Source organism: Neltuma alba, unplaced genomic scaffold (assembly GCF_004799145.2).
Source record: "Neltuma alba isolate B1F8T4 unplaced genomic scaffold, ASM479914v2 tig00002859_pilon, whole genome shotgun sequence".
NCBI classification, from domain to species: domain Eukaryota; kingdom Viridiplantae; phylum Streptophyta; class Magnoliopsida; order Fabales; family Fabaceae; genus Neltuma; species Neltuma alba.
Genome location: NW_021633046.1, coordinates 32365 through 49606, shown reverse-complemented (window position 1 = coordinate 49606; position 17242 = coordinate 32365). Strand labels below are relative to the sequence as shown.

General features: G+C 31.3%; 2 protein-coding genes across 2 annotated transcripts; both read left to right on the top strand.

Annotated features, from left to right (window-relative positions):
* The first annotated feature begins 10344 nt into the window (after positions 1 to 10344).
* LOC114739498 (class V chitinase-like) lies at positions 10345 to 11992 on the top strand. The gene is made up of 2 exons (XM_028927557.1): positions 10345 to 11451; positions 11880 to 11992. The coding sequence occupies exons 1-2, from the start codon at positions 10374 to 10376 to the stop codon at positions 11897 to 11899; spliced, it is 1098 nt and encodes a 365-aa protein (XP_028783390.1). The 5' UTR covers positions 10345 to 10373; the 3' UTR covers positions 11900 to 11992.
* A 4322-nt stretch (positions 11993 to 16314) lies between these two features.
* Positions 16315 to 16905, top strand: LOC114739499 (18.2 kDa class I heat shock protein-like). The gene has a single exon (XM_028927558.1). It carries the CDS (start codon positions 16367 to 16369, stop codon positions 16820 to 16822), a length of 456 nt encoding a protein of 151 aa, XP_028783391.1. The 5' UTR covers positions 16315 to 16366; the 3' UTR covers positions 16823 to 16905.
* Positions 16906 to 17242: the final 337 nt, after the last annotated feature.

Here is a 17242-nt window from a genome sequence, read left to right as displayed (position 1 = left end):
ATATAATATATCTATGACTTATAGAACAAAAGCTCCACTCAGGCTTGAAAGACTAATTTCATGCTTATCACAACTTAAATAAAAAACTGCTATTGTATATAGCAAAAACAGAGTAACTATGTATGGTGAAAACGTAATTGAATATCTAGCTAAGAACTAGAATCACTACTGATACAGAGATAAGCTAGTAGAACTACATCAGTTAAATCATTATCAATGACAAGTTTAGTATGAAAAATAACAAGTGTTGTAAAACTATTCATATTAACTTAAGTTTTAGTAGAAATTGATATTATTTTCACAATTTAGTTGTGAATGACAAGTCTAGTATGGGAAATAACAAACTTAATATAAGAAATAATAAGTGTTGAAAAGCTATTTACATTAACTTAAGTTTTATCAGAAATTATCATTATTTTCACAATTTTATTACTAATGATAAATTTAGTATAGGAAATAATAAGTCTAATATGGGAAACAACAATTCACATTAACTTAAGTTTTAGTAAAATTTGACATTATTTTCATAATTTAGATGTGAATAACAAGTCTAGTATGAAAAATAACAAGTGGTGAAAAATTATTCACATTAACTTATGTTTGAGTAGGAATTGACATTATTTTTACAATTTAATTACGAATAACAAGTTTAGTATGGGAAATAACAAGTTTAGTATGACAAATAACAAGTATTGAAAAGCTATTCACATTAACTTAGTAGAAATTGACATATAATACTTCTATGGATATAATACTTTTATGGAAATTTGCCATTATTTTCACATTACACAGCTAAATAATAAGAGCGGTAAAATGATAAGAATGTTAAGCGAAATGACAATTCTATCATGAGGTTTCTCATGAAATTAAGTTTCATAAAAAATCGTCATTATTTCCACATTTTACTGCTAAATGACAAGAGCGGTAAGTCAAATGACAAGAGTAGTAAGCCAAATAGTAAGTTTAATAAGTGAAATTACAAGTGTGATATTGGGTTTCTTATTAACTTCAGAATATGTGATAGATCTATCTTATTACCATTTAGAATTGATAAATACAAAACATTGATATTGTTCTGCCCATAAACAAAAAACTACCATTTTCAGATTTTTCATGTCATGTTGCTGTCATCATAATAAATAGTACACAGTTACAACACTATTAAGCAAAATTGCAACAACAGTGAATCAAATAACAAAAAATCATAGGTGCTTTGATAATAATTAGTTTTTGCAATTAACCATTTGAATTTGGAAGATTGGTAGAAAATTAGGTTTAAAAAATACTATGAAGCTACTACCAAAAGATAGGAAAATCACGTTTGAATTTAATATAATTTTATTTCATCAGCTCAATCATTTACATATGAAAATTAAAACTAACAGCCTCTTCGATTACCAAGTTGACATTAGAATTTTATAACTTTGGCATTTAAAATGATAACATTCTGATTCACTCCCTTCATTACAGCCCCCGAAACTTCATACTCAAATTAACAATTATTACCTCCTTCTATTTTCCCTCTCACATTTTGTCATTCCTCACATTGTGACCCCTCTCTATCATAACCAAATCCACAGAAATCATACATGAACAGTCAGATTAGAAAAACAAAAATATCTATCTCACTTTAAATTAACCACAACCTCCTTCAATTAGCATTTGCCATCATCAACTTCACCTCTCACTCCTTCCCAAAGTATAACACCCAGTGACTGACGGTAGAACTCACAAAATTGAAGAACAATATCACATTGCTCGGTCTCAAATGAAAGAACAGAAGGAGAGTGTAATTAGAAGTATTACTCGCTTGATTCCCAGGCTTAGAAGCTATAAAACACGTCGTCTCTTCCTTCTCTTCTTGCTCCCGCCATGAATATTTTTATGTTTGCCTTCATAAATGGATTTCAATAACAAAGAGGTATTTTAGCCTTTTAAGCAATGTTTTAAAAGCCGGACCGGATCTAGAGCCGGAAAGACTAGCGGGTCACGGTTCAAACGGTTGAATCGGTCAGACCGTATGGTTAGACCGGTAATATAATAATTAAATTAAATATCATATTATATGTATACAAATAAAAAATATTTATGGTAGTATATATATGTGTATATATATATATAGGCACTCATAGAATCAATTTTTTTAATCTAAAATAAGCGATTATTTTGCTCCTTAGCTGTACGTCACCTGATGCCTAGTAGCTAGTACATAGGGTGCTATAATTACAAGTCTTCTGTGTTCAGTATTGGGAATGTGTTGGCCGCTGAAAAAAATAGTAGAAAACAAGATTAAATTGATAGACGGTGGAGATGAATGAAAATTAAGGCAATTTTTACTTTTTTAAAATAAAAATTAAAGAGTCTGATAGTAATATGTCTGAAACGCAACATCAACTTTTACTTTTCAGTTTTTAACTTTTTGGGTATTCAAACTCTTTTAGCTTCTCAAGCTCAAGCGTGTTGCTGTCAAAATTTCTTCTTCTCCGGTATTTCAGAATGCTTTGAACTTCATACTGGCTAAAGATGACGCTCGTTATTTTTTCTCTCTCCAATCTATGATCTTAGACTTTTTTGTTGTTGATCTGATAGTTTTGGATATAATTGGTGCTAATCTCGTGAGACATTCTTCTTCTCCTCTTCTTTCTTCTTCTTCTTCCTTCTCTTCTTTACGCTCTTCTTCTACTCCTCCTCTTTTCCATACCCATGATAGAGAAAAGAGTGGGTGCTGGGGACATGTAATCAACGTTTCCAAACCAGTTTTGAGGTATTGGATTTTCTTTGACGGAAGTTACAAGTGGACTCTGGAGGTGGAAGTTTGGACTGGTTCTGGCCGGACGGCTTTCACTTAGCTGCTCCGATTCCCGGGTTTTTAACGGTTAACGGCTTAATAGCGGCCTAATGCCGGGCAAATCCGGTTTAACCTTTAGAACGAGTTTTCCACTTGGATCGAGCTGAAGGAGTGTCCGGTCAGCGGTTCAGCCGGTCAGACCGTCCGGTCCGATCCGGCTATTTAAACACTGCTTTTAAGCATGATTTGCTAATTGCAATTTAAGACCTGGTCCCTCCGAGCAATTAAACTTATTTAAGTACCCATTTTGTGATTTTGTTAATTCAAGGGCTTTTTATTGCAATTTTAGCATTGAATTTTATGGAAATTTTTATAATTTAATAATAAAGATATTAATTGCGTCTAAGTACTTAATAATAATAGTAATAGTAATAATACCTAAGTCCACTGTTTGGGGCAAACAAATCTATTTCTTAAAGAGGAAATTTTTTTAAAAAAAGCATTTAAATAATCCAAATTTGTATTTGGGTTATTCAATTTGTCAAACTCCTTAAAGAAAAATTTTAAAATTCTATAAAATGACTCAAATGTCTCTTTTATTAAAAGCTAAAAAAGAATTTTAAATTAACATATTTCATTTTACAGTTAACACGTTTCAATTCTAAATTAATAATTTTTTTATCTCCATAATATATTTATAATAAGTCTTTAAATAAAACTTCTTAACAATACAATCCTGAAAATTAACAATTACAATCATGCAATTAACAAATTCAATTATGCACTTAACAAATTTCAATTATAAATTAAGATTTTTATATTTTCAAAACATGATTACAATAAATCTTTAAATAGAACTTGATCATAAAACAATATTAAAAATTAACTTATTTCATTTCATAAATAATATGTTTTAATTTTAAATTCACAACCTTTTATCTTCATAACACTTGCAATAGCTCTTTGAATAAAATTTGATCACAATATAACCTTTAAAAATTAACATGTTCCATTTCACAATTAACATCACAATATAACCTTTGAAAATTAACATGTTCTATTTCATAGTTAACGTATTTCAATTCTAAATTAACAACTTTCTATCTTTATAACACACTTACAATAAGTCTTTCAATAAAATTTTATCGTAATACAATCGTAACAACTAACATATTTTATTTCTTAGTTAACATGTTTGAATTATAAATTAACAACTTTCTATTTCTATTACATACTTGCATGAATAACGAAGGAAGTTTTATATATAAACTAACCCATTGTTGTCCCTTTGATCGATTTTCTAACTTTGAAATGGTAGATACCTAGTTTCTTTTATTAAGAACTCTTACGCAACAAGAAAATGATAGAAAATCCTCATCTTTAGGTTTCTAGTAAAAAAGGCATTGAAGTCATTTCATAAATTTTAAAATTCCTTTTTAGATCATGTGATCTAATTAAAATTTTGACAAATTTAATAATCTAAATAAAAATTTAGGTTAAAGTTAAGGAAAAATTGAAGACAAGTAATTTGTACGTAAAAAGTACTAATACTTCACAAATTTTATATGCATTAGACGCCTATACTTCTTCTTATCTTCTTTGTGCACGCGTAAAAAGTACTAATACTTCATAAATTTAGGTCAGTAAAATTTTTTAATAAGAAACTTTTTTCTTAATTTTTGCTCAAGTTAATTACTCTCCGTCATAAACACAAGGTACATCCAAGAATTCTCGTTTGATTTTAAATAAAAGATTCAACTTCTTACCTCCTGTATTAATTATTTCTTTTCATGACACATTTTTAATTAAAATATTTTTATCTCTCAAATGGAATTCTGATCATTAAATGACAAATACATTTTTAAAAACTAAAAAGTGTTATAAATTCTCTATATGTCAATTTCCAATATCTCTTTTAACTATTTTTTAAGGGTTAATATAATCTTTAGTCCTTCAAGTTTGTTCTCATTTTGGTTTTGATCCCTCAAGTTTCAGACTATAGATTTTGGTTTTGACACTTCATGAATAGAGTAGTTTATTTAATTTATCAAATATTTATAATTATATTTATTAAAATAAAATACATAATAAAATTATAGTAGTATTATTTATCAATTAAAAATGATAATTTCGTTTTGCCATCTATCTTCCAATTAGATGACAGACAAGTCTTGTTCAATCAAATAGAATTTGTGGCGTAAATCATTATTTTTTTGTACGCTAAAAATGACATGAGGCTATTGGTTTTCAAAGTATATGCCAGCAAGAATATGTGCTGTTTTCTACCTTGCGCGTCCCAAATAAGGAATCATCAGAAAGCTACATTGACTGGTTTGTTTGGATTAACATTGGTAAAGGTCACTTCTATCCAACTAAATTTTATAAATTGAAGCTGGGATAAAAATTAATTAGTGTAATGTGTAATACTCCTCCGGTCCTTAATATAGGACCCAATTATTGAGTTAGTTTTGGTTCTAAATATAAGACCCATTTATCATATTTATCAATTTTCTCTAAATTACCCCTATAGATACTTCCTCAACCATAATCAAGTACAAAAGGGAGAGGAGGTATTAAGAAAGATGATTATGGTGTTTTAGAAAAAACGTGTCACATTTCTTATAATTAATTAACTTACCTAACTTCCTTAATATAATCAAATTAGTTAAATGAGTCTTATATTAAGGACTGGAGGAGTATGTTTATATATGTTTTAATAAAAAGAAGTTAGTTTGAGAAAAACTTGGATATATTTAAAAAGTTTGTTTCAGAATATTCAAATATGAAAAAAAAAACTAAGAGTCAAGAGTTAGAAAAAAGTTATTTCAACCTTAAAGTGATTTTTGAGTTAAAACTCAGTTATCCTCCTTATATCAAATATCAGACTTTCATCCAACAAACTTATGATGCTTTTTTTTTTTTTTTACCAGTAAACTTATGATGCTTCCTAATACTATCATATATATGCATTCAATATCAAATACATAGTACCAATAGGAGTTGGATCAGCGGAAGAGAGTAATCCCTCATAACATCACGAATCAAAATTTAAATCATGCTGAGAAAAGTATTCATATTTAGTACCCGACAGTATTCCAAAATCAAGTCTTTGCCTTTGTTGGATAAGGGTGAGAAGTCTTTTCTACTTCAGCAACGTGTGTACTGCATAGTATTCAAGAATTGACTAAAATAGTAATCCTCATACTTTAGCCGCCTCATCATTTAATTCCATTTATGTCTAGTGTGCCATCCACCGTGTGTTATGCTAAAATGTCAACTACTTGGAGCAAGGCAAGCTTCCTCTGCCATCCTGACTTCAAAAATTGCATTCAGTGATTTTGTAAAACTAAATTTGACTAAAAACACTAAATTACAGTTAATTTTCTCAGTTGTTACTCATTTTCTTTAATTATAACAACGCACAATTTGATATATTGGCTTGGTGTTGAAGGAGTGCTATTATCAATTAATTTTGTCAAGATGAGTTCTATAAAAGCCAGAAGGTACATCTACAATAATGGATCGAAAGGAGTTGCATCATTTACTCTTTGTTGGTAGTTATTTATAAGAGTTTCTCATATCAAGAACAGCATTGAATAGATGAAATCTTTCATTTTTTTGCCTTATTAAAGAGAGATATGGATATTGACAAAAAAATCTGAGTCAATTAATTTCTTATTATAATTAATAGGGAAAAATTGGAAAAGGAGCATTAAACAAAGTACAAGTGATTTATATTTAGGACTAAAATTTCCTCTTGCAAGTGACTAACAATAAAGACCAGAATATTACATCCTATAAATAATATTATTTATCATGAATTTTATTATATATATTTATATATGTAATTACTATTTATATTATATGTATATTTATAGATTGATGATTGATGCATTGGAATATGGATGATTAACTGCAATAACAAGAAGTTAGTTCATGAGACTGAGATTAGATTTGGCACTTGGAATATTAGGAAATTAAATGAGAAATCTATGGAAGTAGCAGGAGTTATGAGGGACAGAAGGATTAATATCTTATGCCTCCAAGAAACCAAATGGACTGGAGAAGCTGCCAAGGAACTTGGAGAGTATAAACTTTGGTACACAGGAAAGGTGAGCACAAGGAATGGGGTTGGTATTATCGCTGATGGGACATGGAAAAAAAACGTGGTAGAGGTTAAAAGGTTTGAGGACAGAATAATATCGTTAAGAGTAATTGTTGGAAAGGATACTATCAATATCATTAGTGCCTATGCACCTCAGGTTGGGGCAGAGGCACACCTTAAAGATAAGTTTTGGAAAGATATGGAGGGCTTGGTTCAAAGCATACCACTCGAAGAAAAAATTTTTATCGGTGGGGACCTTAATGGACATGTTGGTAAAGAAGCAGGACAATTCAACGGGGCCCATGGTGGTTTTGGTTTTGGGGAGCTTAATAGTGGAGGACAATCTATTCTCGATTTTTCTCTTGCATACGATCTTAAGATTGTCAACACTTGTTTTAAGAAGCGAGAGGAGCATTTAATCACGTATAAAAGTGGTGTCTCAAAATCACATATTGATTTCTTTTTGGTTAAGAATCCGGACAGAAGATTGTGTACTAATTGCAAAGTGATTCTAGGAGACGGGGTGAGTGCCCAACATAGAGTACTTATCCTTGATGTATGTTTTAAGAGTACCAGGCAAAAGTACCATCAAGTGGCAAAACCCAGGATTAAGTGGTGGCAGTTAAAAGGAGAGAAGCGGGAGTTATTCAAAAGGACTCTTTTGAAGGAAGGGAATTGGGAGTTGCAGGGAAATGCAAATATGATGTGGGAAGAGATAGCTACAAGGGTTCGATTGGTAGCTAAAGCAATTTTGGGAGAATCCAAAGGTCCTGGTCAAAGAGATAAGGAGACTTGGTAGTGGAATAAGAGTGTGCAAGAGAAAGTCAAACAGAAAAAAGATTGTTTTAAGGCCATACACTTGTGCAATAGTGTAGAGAACCAGGAAAAGTATCAGTTGGCTAAAAAAGAGACAAAAAGAGCAGTGAGCGAAGCTCGTACTAAAGCTTATGAAGGGTTTTATCAGGAGTTAGGAACAAAGACAGGAGAAAGAAATATTTACAAGATCGCAAAGCAAAAGGAGAGGAAAAAGAGAGATCTGGACCAAGTAAAGTGTATAAAGGATGAAGATGGTAAAGTGTTAGTTACTGATGGTGATATTAAGGATAGATGGGAGGCTTACTTTTACAAGTTGTTTAATGAGGGAAGCAATTATGCGACTCAGGACTTGCAGGACTTGCTAATTAACGAAGATGATCGGAATTTGGCTTTCTACCGCAGGATACGTATTGGAGAGGTTAAGGCGGCTCTCAAGAAAATGGACAATGGAAAAGCCGTTGGGCCTGATGGTATCCCTATTGAAAATATGCCGGATGAGTGGAGGAAAAGCATTTTAGTTCCTCTTTACAAGAATAAAGGAGACATTCAAAACTGTGCAAGCTACAGGGGGATAAAACTTATGAGTCATACAATGAAGTTGTGGGAAAAAGTGATGGAATATAGATTGAGGTTGGAGACTTCTATTTCGGAAAACCAATTTGGATTTATGCCAGGGAGATCCACATCGGAAGCAATCTATTTACTAAGGGGGTTAATGGAGAGATATAGAAGTAAAAGAAGAGATTTACATATGGTTTTTATTGACCTGGAAAAGGCTTATGATCGTGTGCCAAGAGATGTATTGTGGAAGGCTTTGAAAAGAAAGGTGTACAGGTTGCGTATATCAAAGTCATACAAGATATGTATGAGGCGGTAACTACCAGTGTAAAGACGCCTGGGGGGAGACAAAGGACTTCCCTGTTAAGATTGGCCTACATCAGGGATCCTCTCTGAGTCCGTACTTGTTTAACATTATTCTGGATGTTCTAACTAAACCTGTTCAAGAAAGAATCCCTAAGTCCATGCTCTTCGCGGATGATATAGTTCTTATGGCGGAATCAAAAGAAGAGATTAACACTAGTTTGGAGTTATGGAGAAGGACTTTGGAGTCAAAAGGTTTCCGTTTGAGCAGGAACAAAACAGAATATATGCATTGTGATTTTGGAGGGAGGCAAGGTAATAGGGATTTGGAGGTGAGGATGGGAGAGCAAATTATTCCTCAAGTATCAAAGTTTAAATACCTAGGATCCATTATACAGGAGGATGGGGAAATTGATAGAGACATTTCTCATAGAATACAAGCTAGCTGGTTAAAGTGGAGGAAAGCTACCGGAGTTATTTGCGATAAGAAGGTACCTGAGAAACTTAAAGAAAAATTTTATCGAACTGCTATAAGACCAGCTATGATGTATGGTAGTGAATGTTGGGCAATAAAGGGAAAACAAGAGCACAAAGTCGGAGTAGCAGAAATGAGGATGTTGAGATGGATGTGTGGTCATACAAGAAAAGATAGGATTCGAAATGAAAAGATCAGGACAAGAGTCGGTGTGGCACCTATCCAAGAGAAAATGGTTGAAAATCGCTTAAGATGGTTTGGACATGTGCAGAGAAGGCCTTTGGAGGCCCCGGTGAGGAGGGTGGATCAAACAAGATGGAGTCCCATAAAAAGAGGCAGGGGAAGACCGAAAAGAACGCTGAATGAGGTCATTGAACGAGACCTCCTAATCAACAACATATCTAAGAATTGGGTTGTTGACAGAGCACGATGGCGTCGTGTGATTCATGTAGCCGACCCCACCTAGTGGGATAAGGCTTGTTGTTTGTTGTTTGTTAGAAATTAAATTTAATCATAAATTTGATCTGTTCTTTCTAAACTTGTGATTCATTTTTTAAAATATTCTTATTAATCATACATGTCAAGGGTTTCTATTAAAGGTAGATAATTATGTTTCAAAATGACACCTTAAAAAATTAACTCATATTTATTATAAATAACTAATTTAACAAAAATTTTAAATATATTTAAATTAATTAATCAACTTGCCTGTGAGGTACGAAACAAAAAAGCTCAGGACGAACTAAGTTTGTGGTTGGGTACCAGTTAGGAGCTGGCCTTGAAATTACACACGTGACCTGACCAGGGAATTTTCTCTCAAGCAAAATCTTTCCGATGTGATTGATTTCTATGTGGGTCTGTCATTGACTATATCACTGCTTTAATTTTATATAAAATGTTAATATCATAGACACTTCATAAAATTAGAATAAAAATACAGATTTGTGTAAAGATAGAAAGAACAAAAGCCTAGTTAGAATTTATTGTCCAGCTGGAACTAAAGATTAAATAGTTCCTCGAATTTTTTTTTTTGGCCACCTCTTTCAAACATGAGTTTCAATTAAAATTATAATGAGTATGTGAATAACTTAAAAAAAAAAAAGGTCAAATTTTAAATGCCATTGTCAATACGATAGCTTGAGAAGAATCCATTAAACAAAATCCAATTTTCAAACCCATTGCCTAACATTCATTAACATTACTTAATATACCTTGTACGCCACACTGTTACATGTGTGCGCGCGCGCATATATAATCACACAAAGGTGATCAAACATTCAAACTCCAACTTGATCATTATCCATCATCTTCTTCTTCTCTGCCTCACCATGGCTCACACCAGAAAGCTTCCATCTCTGATAATTCCGTTCCTTGTGTTCATCCTCCGTCTCAGATTCTCTTCTTCCCAATCTGTCATCAAAGGAGGGTACTGGAATTCAGAAAGTGGCCTCGCTGCTTCAGACATTGAAGCCTCCTATTTCACTCATCTCTTCTGTGCATTTGCAGATCTTGATCCCAACACCAACACAGTCACCATTGCTTCTTCCAAAGCATCTCAATTCTCATCCTTCACCCAAACAGTTCAACAGAAGAATCCTTCTGTTAAAACCCTCTTGTCCATTGGTGGCGGTGGTGGACCTGATTTGAGTTCAACATTTTCTCAAATGGCAAGCAGTGCCAGTACCCGCAAATCATTCATTGATTCTTCCATCAAACTTGCCAGAAATAACAACTTCCATGGCCTCGATCTTGATTGGGAATACCCATCTTCAGACACAGACAGAACCAATTATGGTTCTCTCATCAACGAGTGGCGATCTGCTGTGGCAGCAGAATCAAGATCTTCTGGAAAACCAGCGTTGCTTTTATCAGCTGCCGTGGCTGGATCAGACCAGATTTCGCCGTTGAATTTTTACCCATTTCAGGAGATCGCCAAAAGCTTGGATTGGATCAACGTGATGGTTTATGACCTGTTCATTCCAGATGGGTACCCAGATGCGACCCAGCCACCTGCTCCATTGTATAACCCGGGCGGGCTGTTCAGCGGAGACGAAGGGGTTTCGAAATGGATCCGATCGGGCGTTCCGGCGAAGAAAGTGGCTATGGGCTTGCCGTTTTATGGGTATAAATGGAGGTTGAGGTACCCTAACAATGGCGGATTGTTCGCGCCAGCGACGAATCCGGAAGCTGGAGGTGTTAGCTACGAGGATATCGTAGCAGTGAGGCCAAAAGTGAGCTATAATTCAACGTATGTGACGAATTATGCGCAGAAAGGATCAGATTGGTATGGTTATGATGATACTCAGAGCATTTCTGCGAAAGTTGCTTATGCGAAACGAAGAGGACTGCTTGGATATTTTTCTTGGAGCGTTGACCAGGATTCTAATTGGATTCTCTCCAGAACTGGTTTGCGTTTCTCTTTCACTGCTCCATCGATATTGTTTCTTTTTCACTGCTATTTAATATGCTGTCATTTGATTTTATCAAATTATTTTTAGTTTTTTTAAATATATTCTTTCTTTTTAATATATCATGAATTTGCTTTATAGAAAATGCTTACTGGAAGTTGAATTAATTTATCTTATTATCTATAATAACTCTAGTCATCTATCATACATATAGAAAGTAAATAGAAAATAGCTCTTATTTTTTTCACATTTTTAAGTTAAAAAATTATTTATAAAAAAACTAAATTAAACTTTGGTGAAAAAATTATCACTTTTAACTCTTTAAAAAAAAATTGATCCGAATTGCCAGGGCAGAAGGACAAGTTCAACATATTTCAATTTCATTTCCTTTTTGAGCTAACGGGTTTCTGTTCACTGCAATGGCAGCTTCTCAGACATGGGGATGATGGTTCAGTACCCGCAGCATAACAGAGCAGAAGGAATATTGTAACGAATAAAAATAAAAATAAAATAAAATAAAAAGGCAAATTTTAAATTCCCCATAGTTGTCTTTGACGAATAATATGTTTTTTTATCGATGTTTTACTACATATTCGGTTTCACTAGATATTATAATAAAAATGTCTCGTAATTGTGGTCATGCATAATTTGAATTCTTCAATCTATCAATCAATCTTCAGTAATTGGTTCTGACCTCTGAATTCATAAAAGGGAAAAAATTATATATTTTATTTTTATATATTCAAGATATTTTTTAATTAGATCAAAATATGTGAATTTTTATATATTATTTATTATTTAACAAATTCTTATGCCTTAAAGTTTACAAGAAAAATTAATCTTTTGGTCATTGTCGTTTTAACTCATTTGTAACTCAATCCATATACTTTCACTTGGTGTAATTTAGTCTCTATAGTTTTAAATCAGTTATAACTTAATCTTTAAATTTTGACTCATTGCAACTTGGTTTCTATAGTCTTAACCATTTTATAATTTTGTCCTTGTATTTTAGAAAAATAAAATTACATATCTAATAAAAGTAGGAACTAAATTATAAAATGGTGAAAACTATAAGAATGAAGTTGCAGCAAGTCAAAGTTTAAGAATTGAGTCACAACTAAGTCAAAATTATAGGAACTGAGTTAAGATTGAATTACAAATGAGTTAAAGCTATAAGAATCAAAAGATTAATTTTTCTAAGTTTATAATACTATCTCTAATCCAACTAGATAACTAATTTACAAATATTAAAAAAATTGATAAATTAATTATTTGTAACGAATTTGCCTCAATTTCTCTAAGCCACTCTCTTTAATCATGTGAATTGAAATTACTTTTGATTAGGAGCCTCTTAATATGTGAAATGAATATGAATACTTTAAGTAGAAAATTATAAATTTATGAAAAAAAAATGGATTGAAGTCTAGAATCAAAATAAATTCTTTATCTGAATCTTATATTCAAGATGAGAGGCAGTATTTGTTTTAACTTGATAAAGTATACTACTTAAGCACATAAGGTTTAGTACTTAAATTTTTTCCTTCGTGAAAGATATAATTTAAATAATTTTAAACATTATGTTGATACGTCTATTCAACAATTTAAAAAATTGTACTATTCTGGCCAAAAAAAATAAAAAATTTATTATCTTCACAAGTCTGATAACTCCCACAAAAAAAAAAACACGAAAAGATCATCACATCTTCACTTAAAATATATTCCTCCAGTCTATAACGTAAGACTTATTTAACTAATTTAATTATATTAAAAAAATTAGGTAAGTTAGTTAATTATAAAAAATATGATATATTTTTTCTAAAATATTATAATCATTTTCCTTAATATCTTCTATCTTTTTTCTACTTAATTATGGTTGAAGAAGTATAATAGGGGTAATTTATAAAAAATTAATAAATATAAAAAATAGATTTTATATTTAAAACTGAAATTAATTTAACAATTAAGTTCTACGTTAAGCATCGGAGGAGTACAAAAATGAGTATAGTTTTTCCTTTTCGTATTGCATTTGTATCTCTTTTCATTAAGCCTTCTTTATAACTTCGAACTATTCAATCAAATTTTCATGATATAGATTAATTTATATTTTTATAAAAAAAAACTTGATTAAGTTGCAAAGCCATTTTAGGAAACCAAGATGGAAGTTGCAAACAATATACTCTTCTGATTTAAATATAAAATCTATTTTATATTATAATTTAAACTATAAAAGTCTTACATTTAGAATTGGAAAAGTATAATTTACTATTAATGAGCAAGAACAAGAGAAGTAAAATAGAACAAAATTAATGGAGGAGGTGAAAAATAATGATACGTTGATAATAAAACAAAATTAATGATATATGAATTGAAGAAAAATTGATAAATACAAAAAATGGATCTTACATTTATAATCAAGATTAACTCAACAATTAGATTATATATTAAGAACAAAAAGAGTACAAAAATGAGTATAGTTTTTCTTTTTGGCATTGCGTTTGCATCTCTTTTCATTAAGCCTTCTTTATAACTTCGAACAATTTCAATCAAATTTTCATGATATAGATTAATTTATATTTTTATAAAAAAATCAGATTAAGTTGCAAAGCCATCTTAGAAAACCAAGATGGAAGTTGCAAACAATATACTTCTTTAGCTCTCAATGCAAAATCCATTTTATAGCATAATTTATTATATAAAATGAGTTTTATATTTAAAATCAGAGAAGTGTAATTTACTATTAATGGGTGAGAACAAGAGATGTAAAATAGAAACAAAATTAATGTAGGAGATGAAAAATAATGATACATTGATAATAAAACAAAATTAATGATATATCCTTAAAAACACAATGATGTTATAAATTGGAAATAAAATATTTTGAAAAAATGGGAAAAATTATTTGCTGCCACGTGCACAAGCCACGCAACTCATCCACAATATTAGATCTTAATGCTCCCAATAACTTGTTTGCAAGGTCCTTTTCTTCCAGTTCGGTCCAACCAATAATACCTTAACATCACATAATTGAATTTTATGGAAATTTTTATATTCAATAATAAATATATGAATTATATCTAAGTACTTAATAATAATAATAAAAAAAAATATAATAATACCGAAAGCTATTATTTGGGGCAGAAAAATCTACTTCTTAAAGAGGAAAATTCTTTTTTAAAAAAACATTTAAATAACCCAAATTTTTATTTGGGTCATTAAATTTGTCAAACTCCTTAAAGAAAAATTTTAACATTCTATGAAATGACTCGAATCTCTCTTTCATTATAAACCAAAGAGAATTTTAAATTAACATATTTTATTTTACAGTTAATACATTTTAATTTTAAATTAACAATTTTTTATCTTCATAATACACTTATAATGAGTCTCTAAATAAGACTTTTTAGCAATACAATCTTGAAAATTAATAACTTCAATTATGCAGTTAATAACTTTCAATTATAAATTAAGAATTTTATATTTCCAAAACATGATTACAATAAATTTTTAAATAAAACTGGATCACAATATAATATCAAAAATTAACATTTTTCATTTCACAAATAATACATTTCAATTTTAAATTCACAACTTTTTGTCTCCATAACACTTACAATAGGTCTTTGAATAAAATTTTATCACAATATAACTTTTGAAAATTAGCATGTTCCATTTCATGGGTAACACATTTGAATTCTAAGTTAACAACCTTCTGTCTTTATAACATACAATAATTCTTTGAATAAAATTTTATCATAATACAATCTTAAAAATTAACATGTTCTATTTCTCAGTTAACACATTTGAATTATAAATTAACAACTTTCCATCTCTGTAACATACTTGCATAAATGAGGAAGGAAGTTTGATATAAAAACTAACTCACTGTTATCTCTTTAATCGATTTTCCGACTTTGTAATGGTAGATGCCAAGTTTCTTTTATTAAGAACTCCTATGCAACAAGAAAATGATAAAAAATTCTCATCTCCAAATTTTAGTAAAAAGGATATTGAAGTCATTTCATAAATTTTAAACTTTCTCTTTAGGTCATGTGATCTAATTAAGATTTTGACAAATTTAATGATTTAAATAAAAATTTAGGTTCTTTAAGTATTGTTTTAAAGAAATTTTCTCTTCTTAATGTACTTTATGGCTCCAAAAAGTGTATTTTATAATGGGAGCAATAGTAAAGTCGAGAGAAAATTGAAGAAAAGTTTTCTATTAATTTTTTTTAGCTTATACGTAAAAAGTACTAATACGTTACAAATTTTATACGCATTAGATACCTATACTTCTTCTTACCTTCTTTACACACGAATAAAAAGTAGCAACACTTCGTAAATTTAGGTCATTCTCATGGGTAAAATTTTTTTAAAAAGAAACTTTTTTTCTTAATTTTTCCTGAAGTTAATTACTGTCCGCCAGAGACATAAGGTGCATTCAAGATTTCTAGTTTGATTTTAAATAAAAGATTCAACTTTTTCTTGCCTCCTGCATTAGTTATTTCTTTTCATGATACATTTTTTATTAAAATATTTTTATCTTTCAAATGGAATTCTGATCATTAAATGACAAATACATTTTTAAAACCTAAAAGGTGTTATAAATTCTCTCTATGTCAATTGCCAGTATCTTTTTTAACTTTTTTTTAATTATATAACTTGAAAGATTTCCTAATTCCTCCGAAAGAAAATTCGCGAAAAGTTGGGGTCCGTCAGGAAATATCACAAAACCGACCTAAAAAATACTAGATTTCTAGATTTCTCCTTCCTCTTTCTTTAAATACCAGATGTCTCCCCCGACCGCTTCCATAGAAACAGGAGCGAGTTCGTGATTCAGCAGCTACTTACTTCATCGGAGCACTTTCTACTCTTTCCTTCAAATCTTATTCTGGTTCCGGTCCGAAGGTTAGAAAATGTCGTTGATTCCAAGTTTCTTTGCTGGCCGAAGGAGCAGCGATTTCGAACCATTCTCACTCGACGTCTGGGATCCCTTCAAGGACTCTCTCTCAACATTTTCTAGGGAAAATTCTGCGTTTGTGGGAACTCGAATCGACTGGAAGGAGACGCCGGAAGCCCACGTGTTCAAAGCAGATCTTCCAGGGCTGAAGAAGGAGGAGGTGAAGGTGGAGATCGAAGACGACAGGGTGCTTCAGATAAGCGGAGAGAGGAAGGTGGAGAAGGAAGACAAGAACGAGAAATGGCACCGCGTGGAGCGTAGCAGTGGGAAATTCATGAGGAGATTCAGGTTGCCGGAGAACGCGAAGATGGATCAGGTGAAGGCTTCCATCGAAAATGGGGTTCTCACTGTGACTGTTCCAAAGGAAGAGGTCAAGAAACCTGAGGTTAAGGCCATTGAGATCTCTGGTTGAAAGGAATGAATTACATAATCTCTGCTTTCCGGGCTGGTATTTCTGAAGGTTCGTTTGTCAAATATGATGTTGTGTGTAACATAAAGCGTGCTATTTTCTGGCAATAATCTTGTTGGGATGGATCAGAAAGATACTAGTGTTTGGGCTTGTCAACTGATGGTGTTATATATATTCACCGAGTGCTTGTGAAAAATACTAGCGTTTAGGCTTGTTAACTGATAGTATTATTGTAAATTTAACTTGTGTTTTGATGTTAATGGGTGTGATCTTGGAATAAAATGTAAGTTCATTTCCCTTTTGCAACTGTCTTTCTCCCTTGTTTTTTTTTTTTTGGGAAATCCCTAAGCATGGGGAAGAAACAAGAGATGAAATGAATAAGGAACCAGGAAAGCGTGTTTGTTTTCCTAGGTAGATGTCTTC